Source organism: Maylandia zebra, linkage group LG2, assembly GCF_041146795.1.
Source record: "Maylandia zebra isolate NMK-2024a linkage group LG2, Mzebra_GT3a, whole genome shotgun sequence".
NCBI lineage: Eukaryota > Metazoa > Chordata > Actinopteri > Cichliformes > Cichlidae > Maylandia > Maylandia zebra.
In genome coordinates, this window is record NC_135168.1 from 41,491,202 (window position 1) to 41,513,555 (window position 22,354).

Sequence of the window (22,354 nt, forward strand, 5' to 3'; positions counted from 1 at the left end):
AAGAATGGCATGAAGAGGAGAAAGTGGGGCAAAGAAGAAAGAGGACAGTGACCAAATACTGTAGCTCAAATAGAAGAGTGAGGTGAAACTACAAGGAGAAAATCAAAACAGAGAGAAAGAGAAAGCGAGTTAGCAAGGCAATGCTAGACTTTATTCTCACAGAAAAGCAAAGGTATAAATAAAGTGAGTGGTAGAAGCACGAGTGTGTGCTTCTGTGTGTTCACGCATGTGTGTTTGTTTGTGTCCTGGCTCGACTCCCGGGAGCACACTGCCAAAGTTTCACTGGGTCTACTACTGTGCCAGGGTCAATGTAGGCACATAGACAAACATAGACACAAAATTCAGGGCATGACATCAGATTTGTCACCAATATATAAAAATAAAGCGAATCATGACACTGGATGACTTAAGAAATGAGTGAGAATATTTGAGAAGCACATGAGAGCTAAAGAGAAGCAGGCAGAAATATTGATCAGGGAAAGAGGGAGAGAGAGGAGTGTATGTGTGTGTGTGTGAAAAAGAGAGGGAGAGAGAGCGAGAGAGAGAGAGAGAGAGAGAGAGGGAGGGAGGATCACTGGGCTCCACGAGCATACGAGGATCAGCAGCAACAGAATGAGACGGAGAGAGAGATAGAGTGGTAAAGAATCGGAGGAGAGCTCTACTGAGCACTAAAGGACTACCACACACGAGTGATACACACACAGAACCAGGGCAAGACAGAAGCATGCGGACCAAAGGAGATGATAAGAAAAGGTAAGTGACTAAGAAAGCAAGAGCAAAGATATTTGTTAAAAAATAACACTGAGTGTATATGTAGTTAAGTGTATGTGTGTGTGTGCGTTTGTGTGTATAGGGGAGTGATAGCATAAAAGCCTAACATGTTTTCTTCTCGCGCTGTTATGGCCATCTGAGGAATGTTTCTGGTCTGGTAGCCCAAGGCAAATACTTTATTTTTCAAAGATGCTCATTTAAGATTTAAGGTTTTGAATGAAGGTAACTGGTTTTATGGAAGGAGGCACCAGAGAGCTAACTGGAGTGCAGGAAAAAAATCCATAGGTTAAACCTCTGGGCTACATAGATAAACATACAAACAAACAATCCAAAAACACACAAATTTTGGCTTGGTGGATGTCTCATTCCTTACAGAGTCAGTCCTCTGCTAAAAGTGTATTTATATATCAGACGGTCTATCTGTTTTATGGAAACCTTATAAGTGTATTTTTGCAAAAAAGGAAGAAAAAAGTAGTATGATCACTGCATTAGTATCGACAGCAGATACGCTGTGTGTGTGTGTGTGTGTGTGTGTGTGTGTGTGTGTGTGTGTGGCAGGTGAGTAATCCCATCCATCTGTCACAGTAGGATTTGATTCACATGAATACGTCTGTGTGTGCTTAAGTGAGTGTGTTTCATAATGCAATATTAATTACAAGTTTTCCTTTAACAACGATTCCGAACATTCCTGTGTGTTTATGGGAATACGTGTGTGTCTTTGCTGCCCGACTAATATTAAAAGCCTCTGAACCAATCATCGGGACAGCTAGTGTAGCTTTAATGTGGGATTATAAAGCAATAACCCTTCTCTTTATACACTAATGCTGACCTCATGCATCTGTGTTTGTGTGTATGCGCGCGTTTGTTTTAAAACGATCAAATCTGTATACAGACATCTCAAACTGAGACAGTGTGGATTTATGTGACCTGTGTGCAAAATTTATATAACCTCATAACATAAATCAGGATCACAATCTGTGCATATCTGTATGTGTGTGCGTGTGTGTATGTGTTACACTATCACACAGTCCAGTCTTTCACTTGCACAAACACATCAACAAGTTGAAAAATGAAAAGAAAAATAATGTTGTTTCTAGTCCTACAGCGACATGTCTACAGGGCTACAGCAAAATAACCGCACTTGTTGAATAAATTTATTAAATTTAAATTACTCGCTTTTACTGCTGTGTGGGATGTTTAGCCAAAAACAGTTAATTGTACTGTGTTGTGAGTCATTATTGTTGCTGTAGAAGGGAATCTGTTTTCAGTTTGACTTTCTTGACTGCTTGCGCAATATTTGAACTCCTCCTCCCTCTATGTATGCTGTGTTTCCTCTGCCATAAGCTACTGCACAACCCTAAACAAGAGTCATTCCAGCTAACAAGGTGTTCTTTTCATCAAATGCTGCTCCTTTCTCCACACATGCCTTCGATAACTGCAGCCAAACAGCTCAATTTGAACTTCATCTGTCTTCGGTACTTCCTTCCAAATTGAGACTGACTTATTCAGATGTTATTTTGCATACTTAAGATGCTGAATTTGTTGTGAGAATGAAGGACGTTTTCCCCGTTCTGCCTTCTCTACATGGGTATTGTTTGTGCATCATGTCTGCACATTGAAACAGTGCATTTCTGCTGCGGCACCGTCCTGTAGGCCTTTTGTTGCCATGTGTTGGTTTTGCTTTTCCTTTTTGCCCAGCATGTACAGATTTATAAAATAAAAAAGTTTTCTTGATTTTTACAAATTTTGCATTTTCATTACCGCTATTTCAGAAAGTGGAATTTTCAAGCTGGTAGTTTGTTTTTTGTTTTTTTAGAAAAGAGTTTTTGTCAATATTCAGACAAGTATTACTATTCTAACATCATTAGTCACTGACATTGGAAAACACTTGTTTAACCTAAGTTAAACACCTTAAGTAAAACTTATCTTTAAAAAAAACGCCCTATTCACCTAAATGAAATAATAAATATGTCAAAGACAAGCTGGGACTCTTTTGGGTCTTTTATGAAGGGCCAAAAGCCACCACTTAAAGGAACGGGGTGTATTGGATTTCTAAACAGCATTCAAACTCATAAGTAAAAGTAAAATGTAATTTTTCAGATCACCAGTCAGGCCTGGTGTTACCATGAAATCTGAAATAGAGGATCAATGAATCAAGAATGAATCAAGCTCTGGACTCCCAATGATGATTCTTTCTATTGAGTCAATTAAAGTCTAATGAACCGCTGATGCTATGAAACCTTAAAAGCACAAAAATGACCAAGCACACATACCAGAGCAGCATATTATCAGTTCGTGAAAAGTTAATAAGCAGATAAAACCCCCTGAAAACCACATCCATATTTGAATAAAACCCAATTTTTATCTGTTTTCTGCAGTGGTTGCACTCAGTTCTTCTCACTTTAACATAATATGCAATATTTTCAGGAGTGTCCAAATTTTAGCATGCCACTTCACAAAGAGCCTGTCGTGGTTATTAGGAATGCACCAGAATGTTGCTAACGCTTTTCTCTGCTCTTGTTCTGGGAAAAATAATAATGAATAGCTGATGTGTGAAGGCAGGAATTTGATTCAGGACCAATGAAATCTTTCTCAAAGATTCTTGAATATTTTCAACAATGTGCTTTATGAATTCATATTCTTTATTTACATATAAACATGTTTTCTTTGCATATGTCTAGGCCTGATTTGTTTGTAACACTCCTGAGTTGGACTTCATTTATTTGGTAATAACTTCTAACTTGTATAGACTTATACAGAAAGTAATTTATGTGTCTAGTAGTAAATGCACAAATACAGGTTCACATATTGGAAACAACTTTAGTACAGGAATTACATCTAAAATTATACACTGGGAAAACCTAATCAGTAGGTAGCTTTAAACTACATTGACTTTTATCACATTCAGTGTCTGCAGGTTCACAAATAATGGAGATAAAGAAATAAGAAATAAAAAAAGAAAGAAGAAATAAAAAGAAAGAAATAAAGAAATAAAGGTTCAGTCAGTCAACAGGAAGACAGAAAGAGGAATCCAAAGAAGTATGTACTGGCATGCACACATGAAGTTATATGTGTGTGTGTCTGTGCATCTGTCAGTGCATCCGCACGTGCATGTCAGTGACACTTTAGCCGCTCTGCTAACCAGACACACTGTGAACAAGTGATGAGAAACAGATGAGATGCGGTGAAAGACAAAAGGACACAAAAGTCAGAATGGTGGGAAGATGGATGTGTGAAAGGGAGCGAGGGCAGCAGGGGCAACAAGATGAAGAGATGAGAGGAGGAGGAATAGATTAGGGGTTAATGATGGAGATATTGGATGGGATGTGCAGGCAGGATGAGTGATATCGAAGAGAAGAGAACAATGAGATGATAAAAAGAGTACAAAGACAAAAGGTAGTAATCAGGATGACGACAGGTGACCAAGGGGAAAAGAAAGGTGACTGGAGAAAAAAATGCTCAGAGAGAGAAGAGTACACAGTAAAAGCAAAAATGTAAACCTCTGATGATACCACACCCTATTAGCTACACTGATAAGATTTTTATGTAGTAGTGCATCTGTGGCGTCTCCTCTAACTCAAACACTTTGTTTTCCCCTCTTAGCTGACTCGGTCTAGTTTTCCACTCTATCATGTTTATCTCCTATTATTAAGTATTTGGTGCTAAATATCTCATAAATATGCCGTTTTCCTTTGGTTTCTCTGCCCCGCTGCTCAACCAGCAAACATTACTCCAGCAGACAACAAAACAAATGAATTAAATCGACAGATGGATTTGTCAATAATGTGCTCTTGGTCTGTAATGTATTGCAGCCCTTTTCTTATTATAGGTTCCTAACAGGTTATAAATAAGCTTACAGCATTAAAACCGAATTGACTTTTTTTTCCTCTGGGGTCTTTCTGACTGGAAAAGAACATTGCTTTGAATTATTTCCTATTTGTTGCCACATACACGAGGAGTAGGGGCTGAAAGGGCTACAAGTTTTTAATAAAATCCATTGTTATGAGATCAGTTTTGTTTTTCCCACTTTGTGTCGTCGTGCCGTGCCTTTTGATTGGGGTTGCACCACGACCGAAGGTAAATGGTAAATGGCCTGTATTTATATAGCGCTTTACTAGTCCCTAAGGACCCCAAAGCGCTTTACATATCCAGTCATCCACCCATTCACACACTGGTGATGGCAAGCTACAGTTGTAGCCACAGCCACCCTGGGGCGCACTGACAGAGGCGAGGCTGCCGGACACTGGCGCCACCGGGCCCTCTGACCTCCACCAGTAGGCAACGGGTGAAGTGTCTTGCCCAAGGACACAACGACCGAGACTGTCCAAGCCGGCGCTCGAACCGGCAACCTTCCGATTACAAGGCGAACTCCCAACTCTTGAGCCACGATCGTAGACATGTTTAAACATCGATACGAACCCTTTCTTTCCTCTACTAGAGGGAGTCCCTGAGAAGGAAAAAAAGACTGTAATGACTTACAGTGTCTGTTTACAGTGTTCATGCACTGAACAGACTAAAACCCTTCAGATTTACTTTCAATTAGTGACATTGTTTGCCTTATCTGAGTTTCTTCTTAGACAGACGTGCGGGGAAGTCTGCCTCTCAGTTCTCTGTTTAATTTATTTTCTGCTTCTGCTTAATTTATGCATCTCTGATTCCAAACATGCAGAAACAAAAACACACACACACAAACGCAAAGTACATATACACAGAGTTTGTCCAATGTAAATTTTTCATGAAAATTCAGTACACAGGGCGCCGCAGAGCATTTTCCATTTTCCTGTTGTTTGTGAAGTGGTTGGGATTTGAGTGTGTCTATAAAAACCCCAATTAAGTCCTCTTTTGCATCTTTTTTGTGTTGCTTGGAGAGCAACAGTGACCACAGTTTGCACTGCATACCTTTAAGAGGAACCTGAGTATCTCAGTTACTCTCTCATTAATATTACGCACAATCTTCCCAAAACAATTCTTCACTTAGACCCTTACTTGCTGGCTTAGTGAAATGTTTGGCTTTTTGTGTATGAACATTAGCCTTTTGTGACTTCCCTCTTTCCAGTTGAGATGCTAATTTATGGGCACTGTTCCTAAAAAATACAGCTGCTCTCAATTAAAATGCAGAATGACAACGGCTGCAGAATCAGCTGTGTATATGTCCTTTTTTATTTTGATGATTAATACCGGATTCATTTTTCTATGAGTTACCGGAAGAAGTGTTATACTGGGACACTTAACAAAGGTGAAATCACTAATTAAAAATGCAAACAAACACAAAGAGACACAGTATGTATATCATCATATTGAATTTGAGGCTGACTTCACATTTTGAAAACTACAGACAAACAGAAAATATATAGGGTACATATAGGGTACTGTGCATCAAACAGTATTGTCACAAAGCTAAAGAGGAGTCCTGCAACAGACACCCCCCACAGAGCACTGATCTCAGCATCATGGAGTCAGCCTGGGATTAAACGAGGAGACAGAACACAGTAAGACAGCCCAAATCCACAGATGAACTGTGGCAAATTCTCTAGGATGCTTGGAACACACTAACTGCTTTGAAAAATGTGAACCAATGAGAACTGGTGTGGTTTCACGGACAAGGGCGCTCATACTAAATATTGATTGTTTTTTTTTCCCCATCTCCTGCATTTTGAAGAAAGTTAACTGAAAAAAAAAAAGAATATTGTGGCAAAGTAATAAAAGCAATGCAAGATACTGAACAAACTTATATTTTTATATTACAATTCTTTGAGGGGAGCTTAGTATCTTGCTTGATAGCTTGTCTGCTTATTGTAGCAAAGAGTCAGAGAGATGGTCTTACAAGGTGCTCAAATATTTAAATGGCAGGTGTGGCAATCCTATCTCCTGCAGTTATCCCATACAAAATGCCTCCGCACAGAGTTTTATTTGATTTATACGTGCGAGAATATTAAATGTCTAAAAAGTATCTTCCTATCCAATATAACAGTTGTAAGAAATGGACAGAAATTATTTCTCATAAAGGTCTCTGATAGAATAAAACTTGCAGGAGGCAGAAAAAGAAGAAGAAAGAAGATGCAGCTCTCACCTCACTGTTCTAAGTCCCTCCCACCAGACATAGGGCGTCCACACTAAATAGCAGGTGTTTCACATGGAATAGAAATAGGATAATGCTGACTTTTAAGCTTCATGTGACATTTAGAACCCACTCTTCCAGCTGAAAGTTTTGCGCTTAACCCACTGCAGAGCTACATCTTACAATGTTGCTCTTTGTTCGACTTTATACTACGCCGGTTCTTGTCTGAACAGATCTGTGATCAACCAACGTCTCTCTCTGAGGAGTAGACTTGTTAAAATCCTGAAAACAAAGCTAACAGAAAGTGAAGGAGTCTGTTTCCTCTCAGACACTTTGAATTACAATATGCTGAAAGGTTATTATAGATTTTTCTTCCAGTGGCACCAAAAACACATTGCCTACCATTTAAGTTTCAAACACATGTTAAATCAGAGGTGTAAGATTAGAAAGGTTTGGCAATATATAACAGAGAAATGTTTTTGTTGCCTTGAACCCAAACAACGGTGGCTGGAGGGAAAAAAGCCTAATGAACTGCACAAAATGCACTGTGTGCCCCGTCTCAAAGGGCCAATAAAGTGCTGCGTTTGTTCTGTTCTGGTGGTGAGTGGGTGAGAGATAGTAACTGAAAGGGGTGGTGTGATTACAGAGCAGTAAAGCAACTCTCAGTCTCCCTAAAAACGCTTGCACACTCATACACACACACACACACACACACACACACACACACACACACACACACACACACACACACACACACAGGGCCCGTCAATCGGCAGTTGAAAAATGAGACTCACCTTGAAACGACAGGGGACTCGATTCGCTGGAGCATTCAGCGCTCTGTTACCACTGCAAAGGCGTGGGTGTGCACTCATTCACAGACACATGTAAAAAACATGCAGGGCATCGCTGAGACTGCCTGTGTCATAGACAATGCTTTAAAAGCTCAAACCCACCGACTGGCAAATTAAACTCATTGCATGTATAAACAGATTTCATAAAAGGCTGCACCCTGTCAAGAAACTCCCTGCGGTGTTGAAAGGCTTGTATGGTCTGTGTGCGTGATGACAGATGCTCAAGCACACTTGCGGTGTTCATTGATTACTGGCAAGCAATGTGTGTGGCATCCCAGATCTTTTTTTCTTCCTTTCCTTTAATGTTTGTCTCTTCACACATCCTCCTCCTTCTCCTCCAGTCTTCTGTTTTTACTTTTATCTTTTAAAAAAGTCATTCAGATTATGAAAGGAGAAACTGATTGGAGATTTAAAGCAACTATAGAAAATTAGGCCTTCACATCTCTTCCGCTGACCCACACATACAAATGCTCGCGCGAGTCCTTCATCTTGTCCACAGTTCTGCTAATACATCTGTTCTCTCGCTGTCATCCCCTGGCCACCTGTCAGCCCTGCCTGTGCCGGCGTCTGTTATCCTCTTCAGTTGCCTCTCCTTTATCCCCCAGATGACAATGTTTCCTCCCTTTCTCCTCCCCGTTTATTTTGCACAGCCAGAGGTGAAATGTTGGTGAGAGACTATGTTTATATATAAAGAACAAAGAGGAGGCGAGAGAAGCACAGAGAAAATCAAAGGTTGCATGACAGAGATGGAAGAGAGGGTGCTGAGTGGGAAAGTGTGACAACAAACACAGCAAGTGATGAAAGAGGGATGCGAGGTTAGTGCTATCCTTTAAGATTTAAAAGAGGGGGAAGTGATTGAGAAAAAGAGAAGGGTAGAGAGTCTGAGATACACAGAGTGTGAGCTGGATTTCTGAGGATATGGTGTCACTTTCTGCCTGACATCATGCAGGTCAGGGGTGAAGAGTCAGACTTCAAAAAGGAACACACACAAAATGATGAAAGTAAGAAAGAAAGAAAAAACTTGCAGCAGGTGCTCTGCTGTCTGATGAGGCTGCTGATGGAAAGGCAAGTCAGCTGCAGTGGAATTACCTTTAGTTCACTCAGTCTGAATCCCAAGACAAGCTGCTTGACAGCTCTTAAACACAATCAAACACACAAATGGGGACATATGCACGCACATATGCATCCTTTCTCTCTCTTTCTCTCTTTTTTTGCACACACAAACACCGGCTAGCTCTCTTCTTCTTGCTTTCCCTCTCCATCTGTTTCTCACCACAGAAATGCCATCATCATCTGCAATTTGTTTGTGCAAACAACGAATCTCAGTGCTTTTCTCATTCACCCAGTCGCTGTGCCCTGCTTTGTATATAAAAAGGGACGCATGAAATATAAGTTAAAGCTTCAGTCGTCCACTCCAGGAAAGTGATTACCACAGTTAGCACAGTAAACAATAATAAGCAGTCTGGGCTGTCAATAATGCGAGACCCCTCCCTGGCAATGTCACACTTCACAAGCGAAACACACTGTCAAGATATTTATATAAGTAGGAGCAATATGTCACTGAAACAGAAATCCTTTGATCTTTAATGCCTTATGCAGAAACCTTACATTTCAAAGCACCACTGTCACTGAAGCTCTCAAGCAATGCAGTGCACTGTGTGACACTTATTGTTTTCTATGTCTAGAAAGTTTCAGACACAGGATGCAGGCTGAACAGTCTAAATTTAAACTGTTCCTTGTTCAGCACTTCAGCTCATGGGCAAGCCCACCAGCATCAGTATTAATATTTAATTTTTTTTAAATGAAAACTGAAAAGAGTCTGACAACCTTAATTACACTTGCTGTCAGGGAAAAAGGGGGGGAAAAGGCTAAGATGTCAATTTTTATTCTCCTTGTGCAGTCAAAACAGCATGGGGTATTAGGCTTAGGTCATGACAGGGCATTGGTATGAGTGAATGGGTACAAGCCTCTCATTCTGAATACATATGAAATATTAGAGTAGCAGTCAGGCTCACTGCAGTTAGGATGTGTTACCTGTCCACTGGTGAGCACATAATTTTACCTGCTACAGTGCCAGAGCCAACAAGCTGTTTTAAAACTTCTCAAAACCCTGAGAAAGAATTCTTTACAATAATGAAACAATAGAAGATTTTTTTGTTTGTAATCTCATGGGTTCTTACACTATTAGGTGAACATGGCTATAGCTGATTTATTTCTCTCTCCCTCTTTCTCTCTCTCTCTATATCTTTTAGTTTTTTCCACAATTGACCGTATACAGCAAGCATCTGTGTGACATGTTGCACCAGCTGGTGTAAACTAAGCCATTCATCTTCCCTGTGTGTGTTTGATTACGTGTGTGTGTCTGTGTGTGTGTATGCAGCCAGCTTTTGCACCCCACACTGGCTGAATAGAGTGACAACGTTGTTTGTGAAGATAGAAGATAGAAGAAAAAACGAAGACACAAAGATTTCAGCCTAGATACACACACAAGCCTAATTTCATGGACAAATTACCTCACACCAGCTGCAGACCAGCTTTGTGTGCGGCAGTGAGGGATCAAAGGTGGACGGTGACTGACTTTTTAAACACAGGCGGACAAAAAGAAATTTTCTACAATATATGAGCTGGATCTGCAACAAGTTTAAAATGTATTGTTGCTTGAGTTCTGTGCAGACAGCAAATGCACTGCACTGCCATTTATCCTCAAGAGCCAAACTGTGTGTAATTACATTAGCTCAAATTAGCATAGCTCCATTAGCTAAAACGAAATATACCAGACAAATGTTCCTGCATCCACTTTTCCATGCTCTTAAATATAGTACCAGTTGGGTAAGTTATTTAAATAGCGATCTTTTTTCTTCCTTATCTGTCTTTTTCTTTTTGATGTACCCTGCCCATATTTCCTGCAATAGCCCAAAATCCTGATATGGAAAAAAACAGTAAATATAATAGAATTCTGGCCCAGTTTCATCAGCTAATCGCAGTGACACAGTGCGCCACTGAATTACACTGAGTCAGTGATCTGAAATGATAAAGACTAAATGGCTAATTTTGCTTCTCTCCCAATCAATGCAAAAATTTTAGACTAAGCAAAATAACACAAAACAAAGATAAGACCTTAACATAATTTAGTCATGGATTAACATTAAATTTCCTGCCTGTAAAAAAAATCAAGTAAAAAAAACATTTAAAATAGACCGAAGGGCACACTGTCTGTATAGATTACTAGACACAAAAGAAACATTAAACATGGAACAATGCTATAGAGTTGATCACAAAATTATTAAATTATCTTAACTCATTTGAAACATTTCCAAACTGCTTTTACGACAAATGATAACAAATGATTAGTTATAAGTCTACAAACTATTATGGAATGTAAAGAAAGAAAAAATAATTTTAAATGTGTTGTAACGTTTAAAATTAAATTAAATTAAAGTGATCCAAGCTCCTTAGATCACTTAATAAAAGAATTAAGCAGCATTTTTAAATTGACAGGATCTATAGCTCCTGTGATTTGTATGCAACTCCCAACTCTATAGAGAAACATGCAATTGCCCATAACCTACCCTGAACATATTCTATAGTCTTTTCATTCTCCTTGATGGGATTTAAAGTTTTGCCACTGTTACTCTCACCCACCTGCTAGGGTAATAAGAACTTGATAGACCTATATTGATCTGGTCAGTGTATGCTCTCAGTCAAGGTCGAAGCTTTTACACGGTGCTTTACGTGCCTAATGTCTATGTCTTCTTGCCAGTCTGACTATTTCTTGCCAGTTTCTCTTGTTTCTACCTTTGTTTCTATCATTCATTGCCTTTATTTCTTTCCTCTCTCCAGAACAAACCAGCAATGCCCAGAAAAGCAATCCAACTCATCATCTGTGGGCCTCTGGTTGGAAACTGAGAAAAGCTTTGACAGTGTCATCCAGTCGGAAGTAGCTCAAGTAATAAGATCATTAATGGAAGAAAGTTGAGAGTCTACAGCTTTATTGGATATTGAATTCCTTTCTCCAGCTCCCTAAAAACTCTTTCACATAAATTAATTTGGGTAAACAAGAGCTGGAAACATCTTGGATTGCGCTTAGATCTAATCTTGCTGGCGGCTGATGTCGCTGCTTGCCTCCATCCCTTTCAGCTCCTCAGGGGGCTGAGCAAGCCTCCAGAGGAGTATGGGCAGGAGGGTGGCTGACCCAACAAATCCAGTCCCTGCACTGGGAGTTCCCCTGGCGGGGGGGCGATGGGGCCCACTGTGCAGTGTCGGGGTGCAGACATCTCCCAGACTTCGGACTCTCCCCTCCATCAAACGCCACAGCAGCCAACCAACCAACACACCTCGGCTCCTCACCATGGCAACAGACAAAACAACAACAACAGCAGAGGCAGGGGGAGTTATCAGAAGTGACAGCAACAGTCTGCCGGTGTCAAAAGAGACATCTCAAAACGAGATCAACAGCCTGACACAGGACGACATGGGGTCACAGGGATCAGGCAGTGGAGTTTACTGCCAGATCAAAAACATACGGACAAACCCAAAGGACACGAGAGGTAAAAGGACAGCTCGGTACACAAATGGCAGTGTGGTAGCCTCTGATGTGGTGGGAGGGGTTTGCAGTGAAGCCACAGAAGGTAAGGAGCCTGCCCAAGAGAGGAGAAGGGTGCAGTCTCTACGAGGGGAGGGTCATCGCACGGTGTTAAAGACAGTAAGCGTTTGTACAACTGTGCACGCCACCCCACCTCGGCCCTGCAGATTAATGACGACTTCTCCGCCTCGTCTTTGTGGGACATGTGGGAGGAGACGATCTCAGATTTCGCCGTGCACTGGTGCATGTCGCAGGAGGGCAGTTAATCAAATAACAGCTAGCCAGACTTTACCTAATCCGCCACGGAAACCGCCTGTGGCTCCTAATCAGTCAAGGAAAGACTCTGCTACTATGAACTCCCAGTCTTGCACCAAAAAAACAGACACAGCCAACACACAGCAACACACATCAGTAAAGACTACTCAATTATCACAGCTGTCGCACACTATACCAAAAGCGCACAGTTCACACTCAAACCACGCAACACACACTCAGAACAAAGCCAAAGATTCACAGCAGCACATGAGGCCACACTCTGCAGAATTTACCTCTTACAAGGACTCCTCCACGCAGACAACAGATACACAAAGTAACACAGATAGGACCACAGCTGACATGCATACACAACAAACACACACGCCAACTTTAGAGGTGATAAAATCACACTCAAATGATGAACGCAGTCAAGTTGTGGCTCAAGGCCAACGCACTGATGAAGAGTCACATCAGAACACAGTAGCCCGTATTGCTTTGAAGTCTCCAGCTCCTTCCTGTCACAATAGCTCAAAATCTAGCACCACCCCACCTCTTCCACCAAAAAATTGTCCTCTATCCACTCAGTCTAAACCAGCCACATCTGTAGCGCAAAACAAAACCCAGGAGACCACAAACGTACCGAAACGATCCTTAGAACGGATCAAACTCAAGGACTACACAAATCAGAAGAGCAAATCATTCGATGACCACACTCTGCCTTGTAAGACTCATATGAAAGCACAATGCAATGGGGCACCGGGAGGACTTCTGGACGGACATGCAGTACAAGCACCACGTGGATTGGAGAAGCAGCTGCAGAGTGTGGAGGAGAACCTGCTGTCCAATCAGGAGAAGATAAAGGTGCTTCTCAACGTGATTCAAGACTTGGAGAAGAGCAAAGCCTTCACTGAAGGGTGAGAGAAGGGACTTAGGAAGGAAAATAACTTGAAGAGAGAAGGGGAAATAGGGGAATGGAAGAAGGTAAGAAGGAAAGGAAGAGGATAATCTGAGAATAAAGTGTGAAATGAAGAAACATAGATGTCAAGACAGAATGAAAAAGGGAGTGATAAAAAGAGATAACACATGTAAAAGGAGTGGTAGAGGCATTCACCGCGTGAGCAAATGTTTAAGCAAGAGGGAGGTGATAAAGATGAGAAAGAGGGGTAGAAGAGAGGGTGCACTATGAGTGAAAGAGATTAATAACAGAGTACTTTTAAGTTTTTATAGCTGGCAGGCTTTCAATACAGTATATTAGATTTTTAAATGCCACCAGTGTGGAGATCCAATGTGTGTACACATGTTTGGAGAGAGTTTGAGAGCATGTAGCCCCAAACAGACACTACTTCTAAGCAAACAGAACTAATCAGTTACTCTTTCTCTCCCCTGCTAAATCTTTGATTCTTAATTTCCTCCTCCCTGGCCACATGTTCTTCCTCTTCCCTCCACACATAACAGCTGGTCTTTCAAAAATCCCCCTCTTCTCCACTGCTTCTTAACCCGCTTTTAGTAATTTATCCCTCTCTTCACCATCAGCCACACACCTTTCTTTGGTGCATTTTTAATTAATACCTTCCCACTCCTTATCTTTCGCTACACACTTCACCGTAAAGTATGAATCATATCTTCAACTAACAACTGTGAATCACTCCTGTGCCTTCTCATCTTCCCCCCTTCTCCTCTCCCAACAACCTGTCCATCACTCTTCCCTGCTGTCAGATCTTTGCTGTCACACTGTTTTGTTTTGCTTCCTATTCTTCACCTCTTCACCACCCTCTTCCATTTCACCATTAAGTTAAAGTCTGCACCTTTTTTCCCCACCCATAACCATTACCTCTCAACTATCCTAAAACTGATGATTCTCCATCATCACCTAAACTCCCTGTGTACATGGTTTATTCTCTCCCATCCCTCCTTATTTTTGTCCAGCGTTAAGAGAGGTCTCTGGCTGCAGTCTAATCCCTTCAGATTACCTTGCAATTAATCTTTAAGCTGCACAATAAGACACATAAAATCAGTATTCCAGCTGTCTTACCCCATCTTTGTTGCTGTATAATGTGCATTCATGCTTCTGTTGTGTGTAAAGGCTTTTTTGGGAGGATGCCCATGTATCATGCTAAGAGTGACAGAAAAACAGATAGACTGAAAGTCAGACAGAAGAGAGAGGGTAGCTATTGAAAGATAGGAAGACATTAAAAGAATGAACATTAAGAGAAGCAGCAAGTAATAGAGGGACTGCATGAATCTGGTGCTGTGCCAGAAATGAAAGGACTCTAAGTGGGCTGCTGTGATAAAAGTGTCGGCTGAGCTAAAAGGTTGTCGGTGTGCTCAGCTCCTTGTCTCATTTCTCTCCTGAAGCAAAAACTTGTCTTCTCATGCTGTTGTTGTCGTCTTTGATAAAGACTGGTGGGGGAGAAAAATGATGCCAGTTACACAGTCTCACTCCATGTAATTAAAATGTCAATTTTATTGACATAAATCAGTTACTTTTTTCTCTAAATGGTTCAACTGAAGGCCAGCCAAAATACCTTGGCAAAATAAAGTATTTTAATTGGGAGGCAGGCAGTACAAGCCTAACAGATATTTTTAAATTCCAGCTTATTTTCTAACATGTAAACAGTGTCCTTGGCTCTGTAGTCTCTTTAGTCTTGTTCAGCCTTGATGCAGTTGGCATGTGTGCTCTGCTGTTCAAACTAGCCATCTAAAATGAAAGACAATAAGCTTACTTTCACTATGCCTCTAATTTAAGGTAATAATATCTGTGCTATGTGACGTGTGGCTCAAAACCTGATGTACCAAGACAGTTGCTGCAATTTTTTTTTCCTGCATAGAATAGTAAACAGGCAGGTACTCAACCATTGGGGCAATCCTGGTAATGTCCTGAATAGTGTTACTGGGGCACATTGTATGCACTAAACATCACAACTATTTTGTGCCCTTTGACAACACGTAGACAGCATGTCTGTTGTTGCTGCACTGGGTACGTGTCCATGGAGAGAGAAATAACAATTCTGACACCAGCGTGACACCGCCACGAAAAGCCCAGCCTGCTGTTTGTGCAAAATAATCTTTCACTATTACAAAAATGAATATTGTTGAAGCTTGGCAGGATTTCTTTCCTTTTTTGTTGAAGTAGCGTATCTAAAAATCATATATGCTAATGATTAAAGCAATCGTAAATATATCAGAGTGGTTTACTTAAGCGGATTATAACAAACAACGCATGCACTGTATGCCTACATAGAATTTTGTTTAGATCATTACCAATCAAAACACTACAGCAAAAATTAAAAACCAGACGTGTAACTGCCATCAGCATTCACGGCTCTGTTCAGTCAAACTGCTTTCATGTGTGTAAACGTTTTACATTTGTTGTTTCTGCAGTCGCAGCTCATACAGAACTGGTCAGGACATAAACAACTGCCCCACCTGCCAAAAGACAGCCTGCATCATCTACAGGTAACCTAATAAAGATAATGAGCTTACTGTATTATATAACACACCAATGACAACTAATTCTTACCTGGAGCTTTAGAAATAGCCATGAAACTTCTGTAAAACTGCATGCCTCTCGTAGGATGCAATTTCCCATTGTTATTTCTTCAGCCTTTCCAGGTTTTTATCACTTATTCAGCTTTTTTTGTTTCATTACCCTTTCTTCCTGACACCCTGCTGTCGCTGCCCTTTTCTTCCACTCTGATTATTGTACCACTCATACCATACACTATTATAAGGAAAAAGAAACTAAGAGTGATTGCTCTTATAAATATTAAAATTAATACTTGCTGTACTTTGCAGATTAGTGAAAGATGCTCTACCAAGGGAGGATATTTACACACAAAATAATGCTCTGTGCAAACAAGGATATTAATTCAACATCTAAATGATCAGCCCAGTTATCATGCTTGACTGACCTAAATAACTAACTGCATTCTTAGATCCTCAGCAACTTGCAGAACTGCACTGCCTCTTATCGCATACTGTACTTTAATCCTCCTGTTAGCTCCACATATTCCTTCTCTCTCTCACAAATGTTCACATAAACATTTCCATTACATGCCACTAAAATCTCTGTCATTTCTTCTTTTTTTAAACAAACTCCTGTCTACATCTGTGCCTCATTCTGTCTGTCAATCGCCAAAGCTCTAATCACCTCAGTGTGCCCCACTTTCACCCTCTACTCTTTCTCTGCACTGCTCACATAAGCTGGAAATGTAGGTTGCATGTAGCTTCATGGATAAAACTAAAAGAAAAGAAGTATTTACAGACCAAAGCTAGGCTTGAAGTTAATTCTGCTTGTTTACAATCACATACAAATCTCCCTCGCAGGCCTCGAGGGGATAAAGACAAGTTTTGCGGGGTCTTTACCTCTTCAGTTCTCTTTAACTCTCAAAGCTACTTGCCTCAAAGCAGCCCCACCTCTGCATCTCGCTCTTTTTTGACTTTCCATTTCTCTGTCAGTTAATCTCTTCTTTGCATCCAGTTTTCTGTTTCCCCTCATCTCATTTTTTGTTCCCTTGATCCTAATTAACACAGCAAAATCCTTATCCCAGTAAGTAGCAATGAGCACCAAGGGAGAAAGCTGCCACATGGCAACATGCTCATCCATATCCACACATATATACACACATTGATTTCCACCACTACTTTACATAGTGAGACAAATGCACTTATATGCAAGCTCCTTTGTTCACACAGTAAAGAATCATCTTCCACGTTGTGGAATATCTTAAATGGGAACTGCTTTTAAGAGAAAACAAGGCATTTGACTTCAGCCTTGCAAAACACTGACAGTAATTATACAACAGCCTGATTAACTACTGCAAATGCTTTAATGACAAGACAACCTGCATTATGCAACAATTCACTTAAGCAGAAAAACATAAACACTTCCAAAAATGATTTTGAACTGTTTGACTAAATAAGCACTTTCAGAAGCATTTCCACGTAGACTGTGAAAACTTGATGGAAGACAAGCAGAACAACTGAACGTGCTAAACCTAGATATTAGCGGTTTATAAAATTAGCAGAAAATTAGTGTTTACAGAACAAAACATACTATTATCTTCTTGTACTACAAATAAACCCCCTCAGTAGTCTAGTAGCATACATTGCACAAAGAAACGTGTCATTACATAGTCATACAATGTCTAACATTAGCCAGACATGGAAGTCTTCAAAATGTGAGGCTTTCGAATATTTTGGGGAGATACTTTACATGACCTGGAACAATCCTGGTCTCTGGTGTATGCACTTCTCACATTATTATAGTCCACCTTTCTCTCTTCTCAGCTTCTAAGATTTTCTCTCCTGCTCTACTTTCTTATTGTCTTAATTGCAGACATGCAAATACAAACAGGATAATTAATCCAGCACAAAGGGAAATCAACTTTTATTTGATTCATGTGCATACACATTTCAAACAAACAAAAAAAAGAATATATTTCATGCGCTTTGAAATATGTTAATGACTTGGACTGAAAGGCAGATTCTCCAGCCTAGTCATATTTCTTCTCGTGTCAGTATGAGTTTGTTTCAAAAACAGGGGTGGAAAAAAAGAAAATCAGCATATTTATTGTGACATACACACAGAGAAGTCACAACTACACGAGCTCTGTTTGTTTGATTGGACAATAATGGCCTTATCAAAACCCTAGAGGACTCTGGGTAAAGAGGAGTGGAGATGGCATAAGAGACACCCAGGCAGAGGATGAATTACGTGTGGGACTAAAACATTCATCCTAATGATCTGTGGTGAAAAAAAGAGCTTTTGACGTGGGCTGACTGCCTGAAGATGTTTTGCCATCGTCTGTTTTAATTAATCTTTACAATGAGAGACAAGAGGGAGAGGAACTTCTGACAGCTCCTCTGTTTTTCCTCCCAAAGCTTAAACAGCTGAAACAAGCAGAACAAAACACATATGCGCACCTAGAAACTAAAAGTATTCTAATACACACACAAGTCTCAAATTTAAACAGATGTATTAAGCAAACAAACCAAAACTTTAGCCCTGATCTCCACATGTTACACCTCATTTTAAAAACATAAAGGTTTTGGGTTTAGCTGTGTCTCACAGGGATGAAAGACGCCGTAGCACGCAGTCATACATGCACGTAAAAAGATGCTGAAGGTGACAGCTTACACAACGAATTAAGAATAGCAGCTTTCGCAGCTGTGCAGTAAATCCACGAAAAATTGTGAGGGAGTGAAATAGGTATGGGTAGCGAGAGGTAGAGAGCTATACTGAGGTTTTGAGACAAGGGGACGTATAGAGAGACCTGACATGGAAAAAGCTTTAGTTTCTAAAACAAGACACACTGTACCGTAAGTGGATGTGGGGCAGGTGCCATCCTTTATCTTTCTTTATATGTATGCTGTGTGGCTTTGTTTGTGTATATGTGTCTCGGTAGATCTTCTTTATCAATTATTCATGCGGCCATCTCCATTCCTCTGTGCCCACCCAAGCTTTTACTTTCTCCTATATTCACTCATTCCGTCTCTCCCTCCATCACTGCGCACTTTCTCGGATAGCCGAGACCTTGCTGCCCTCCCCTCTTCATATCTCCAGTGGCACTCATCTTGTCCTTCTTTACTTCCCTGTCTTTTTTTGTTTCCTCTTTTACTATGCAGTGACCTCTCTGCCCTGTTTTATTAAAGGTCGCCTTTCTTTCATTTAGCCATCCTTCGATCTCCCCGAAGATTCTGTCTCTTTCCTTTCTTCTTTCATAAGTCTCTGCATGTTTTTCTTTTACTCTCACTCAGCCGTGGGCTTTTGAGGAAGATGTATGGAGATGGCAGGGGAGCACGTCTGTGTTTGTATATTATATGTTTTTGAGTGTGTGTGTGTGTGTGCGCGCGCGCATGTGTGTGTGTCTGTTTGCTGGCATACAAAAAGAGGGAAGGACTGGTAGTCGTCTCCGATCTGCCTGCCTCATCATGTGCCTCATTAACTCCAGATGCCAGACCCTATGTAGCTCCACCCATATAATCCAGCTCAGCACACACACACACGCACACACACACACACACACACAAGTTACCAAATGGAGGGAGAAACTCAGAGTCTGCTACACTATGACCTGCAGCGATGGGCACTTCAGAGAGATGGTGAGGGGAAAAGAGCACAAGCGAGATGAGGGGTGGAGGGGGAATGGGAGCATAGAAAAAGTAAGCCACGAGGGTCTGCTTTGAACATAGAAGAGTAAAAAAGTTCCTCCATTGCTCCTTCTTTTAGCTCCTCCATTGTGCAAATGCTCTTCTTCTTTCCTACTCTCTTTTTCGTTCTCCTCCCACTCTCTCATCTCACCAGCCTGTGATCTACTGGTGCATGAGTGCAAAAGAATACTATAGATGTGAAAAGAGTACTGAGCTGAGACACGTGTGAAAGAGTGTGTGGGCTGATGGCGCGTACACCAAAATTAAGAACATATGAGTTTAAACCTCCATAAAAACTGCATTATGGACAGTATTTAAGGTGTTGTCAGCATTTCTTGATGTCACTAGGTCACCTTAGCTTAGCTGTCTCTAAACCCCTCTCTTTCTAATCTCTCTTTCTGCCCAGTAGACTTCCTCTTGTTTTACACAGCTGTTCACCATCTCCCTTTAACCCCTACATTTACGGTATTCTCTTTTTGTGAGAAAGGAACTGAATTTAAAAAACAAACAAACATCTGGCTTGGTTCACATTAGCTCAGTCTCTAAATCATGCTTATAATGTTTCTCACTCATCTTTGTCTCCTTCCTCTTCAACTGCCTTCTCCATTTCTCTCTCTCCTCCAGTGTGGAGCATGATTTTAGACAGCAGGAGGGACGTTTCCAGGGGGTTATAGAGGCCCTAGAGGGGGAATATGATGTGCCTGCACCAACTCTGACCAAGCCGACGCCAGCCCCGGCATCCTCCAGTCGCCCCAGTACCAAGGCACGGGTCAAGAAACTGCGCAAGAAGTGTTTCTGGTGGCTCTAAGCTCTAAGAGTTGGAAAAGCCACAACTGGCCTACTGGGCAGCAGGTGCAGGAGCGGATTATATTTCAGGGGATCCAAGATGTTGCGGAGTAAAGCATGTGGGTGTGCACTGAGCTTAAGTTTAAATTCAGAAGGTGATCTTTTCTGAGCAGAAAACATGGACTGTGAATGGCACATTTTCCACAGTAACCAATCCTGAGCCCTGTACACCGGTGACAAGGTAGAAAAAAAAAAGGAAATGTGATAAAGAGGGAGAAGAGGACAAAAGAGGCTGTTAAACTTTCTTGACTGCTTGGGAGGAAGAAGGTGAAATTTGCAGAAACCAGTATTTGCTGGCTAATTTGAGATTACGTTTCGCCTGACAGTGAGGACAGTGTTTTTCAATAACAAATCTGCTGCAGACAGATGAAGCATTGTCACTCTAGACAGCATACAGTTTGTCACTTGGCTCAGTGGCTATTTCAACAGATGGACAGATGTACGAGCTGGGAATGAATCGTTATAACAGTTTTGGATAAATTACAGCAATAAGCAGGGGAATGTAAATGAATGTGAAAAACAAAGGAATATAAAAATTAATTTGAATGCTATGTTTTTGGATGCTGGACAGACATAATTTGAATGTAGCAACAACTGAAGCACTTGAAGGATATCATGGGAAAACAAGCTGATGAACTGTCTGGACACACAGCTTGCTCACTGAGTCATCAGGATTTCACAGGGAGATTGTATTAAGAAAACATTAACAGACAATGTGATACACAGCTGATTGAAGACTGACAGCCTTTGTCAGATAATTAAAATTTCTGTCAACCCTGAGTGACAGAGTAATCGATTCTCTCCTTTATTATCATCCAAAATGGAAGTGTTTTGCTGCAGTCTCAATTGTGTTTCAAGGATCTTTACACACGTGTGCATTCGAACGCATGCACTTAGTGGCATTGACAAGCGGGCATCAGTTTACACATACAGCATACTCACTGAAATACAAACAACTGACTCCTCTCTCACACAGAAAACACTCAATACATTTGTGAACCAGTGCAAACTAAGAACAGACCTGTCAATCCATTTTAATGACTGGCCTGTTTAAATGTTGAGTATCAATATACAATGTATACAGTAGGCACCAATGAATTGTTGTTTTTCAAAATTTACCATTGCACAAATTGTGCAGGTGAGTGCTGTGTTGGTACAACACAATGTGAAGCTTTAGAGAACAGGAAGATAACCAGAAAAATTAATTTAAAAAAACCTGAAAAGGTTCAATCTCTTTCTTAATACCAACAGCACACTTCAACTTAATCATGTAAAATATATCAGACAATCATTTCAATATCTATATAGGTGTTCTGTAGCATTCAGGCCACACTTGCCCTCCTAATCAACAAATATTAGTGCTAAACTTTAAATTTAGGTTAACAAAATATACAAAATGAGTCACTAAGGGTGATGAGTTTTTGAAGATTTTTTTCCCAAAGGGAAACAATATATTTGTAAAAGCATAGCACAACTGGTAGATAAACAGAAATTTTTGCAAACAGCATTCATCTGGACATTAATTTTGTACACACAGACACACACACACAGAGCATTCACAACCTGCTTTGTTCACAGCAGTTTAGAGCTTAACAACTGATCTCACAAGGGCGTCCTTCAACTGCTTATGGCTGTACAGTTGCCACCAAATACAATCCTGGATGATACTACACTTAGTAATTAACCAGTTTATGCGCAAAATGCTCTGTCCCTGCATTTTCTTAAGCTTTCCCATGACAGTGTGTGAGCCCTCACGATCCCTCTTGTATGTGCAATAAAATTGTGTATTTTAAACAAAATACTCTGCTGTCAACATATTTTGTGTTTCAAAAACAAACT

The 22,354-nt window shown here is 40.7% G+C and overlaps 2 protein-coding genes across 2 annotated transcripts in view; one reads left to right on the plus strand and one right to left on the minus strand.

Annotated features, from left to right (window-relative positions):
• The window catches only part of dock2 (dedicator of cytokinesis 2), a 99,391-nt gene that overhangs the window by 28,184 nt on the left and 48,853 nt on the right, over positions 1–22,354 (minus strand). The window lies entirely within an intron of this gene.
• insyn2b (inhibitory synaptic factor family member 2B) lies at positions 613–22,314 on the plus strand. Its single transcript, XM_004545435.5, has 4 exons — positions 613–753; positions 11,521–13,431; positions 15,899–15,973; positions 20,294–22,314. Exons 2-4 carry the CDS (start codon positions 11,852–11,854, stop codon positions 20,475–20,477), a joined length of 1,839 nt encoding a protein of 612 aa, XP_004545492.1. The 5' UTR covers positions 613–753; positions 11,521–11,851; the 3' UTR covers positions 20,478–22,314.

Bases quoted from the DNA above. Each gene is read 5' to 3' on its own strand.
- insyn2b (XM_004545435.5), top strand. From the start codon at position 11,852: ATGGGCAGGAGGGTGGCTGACCCAACAAATCCAGTCCCTGCACTGGGA. The intron at 13,432-15,898 runs GTGAGAGAAGGG...TTGTTTCTGCAG, and splicing joins AGCAAAGCCTTCACTGAAGG to TCGCAGCTCATACAGAACTG. The intron at 15,974-20,293 runs GTAACCTAATAA...TCTCTCCTCCAG, and splicing joins ACAGCCTGCATCATCTACAG to TGTGGAGCATGATTTTAGAC.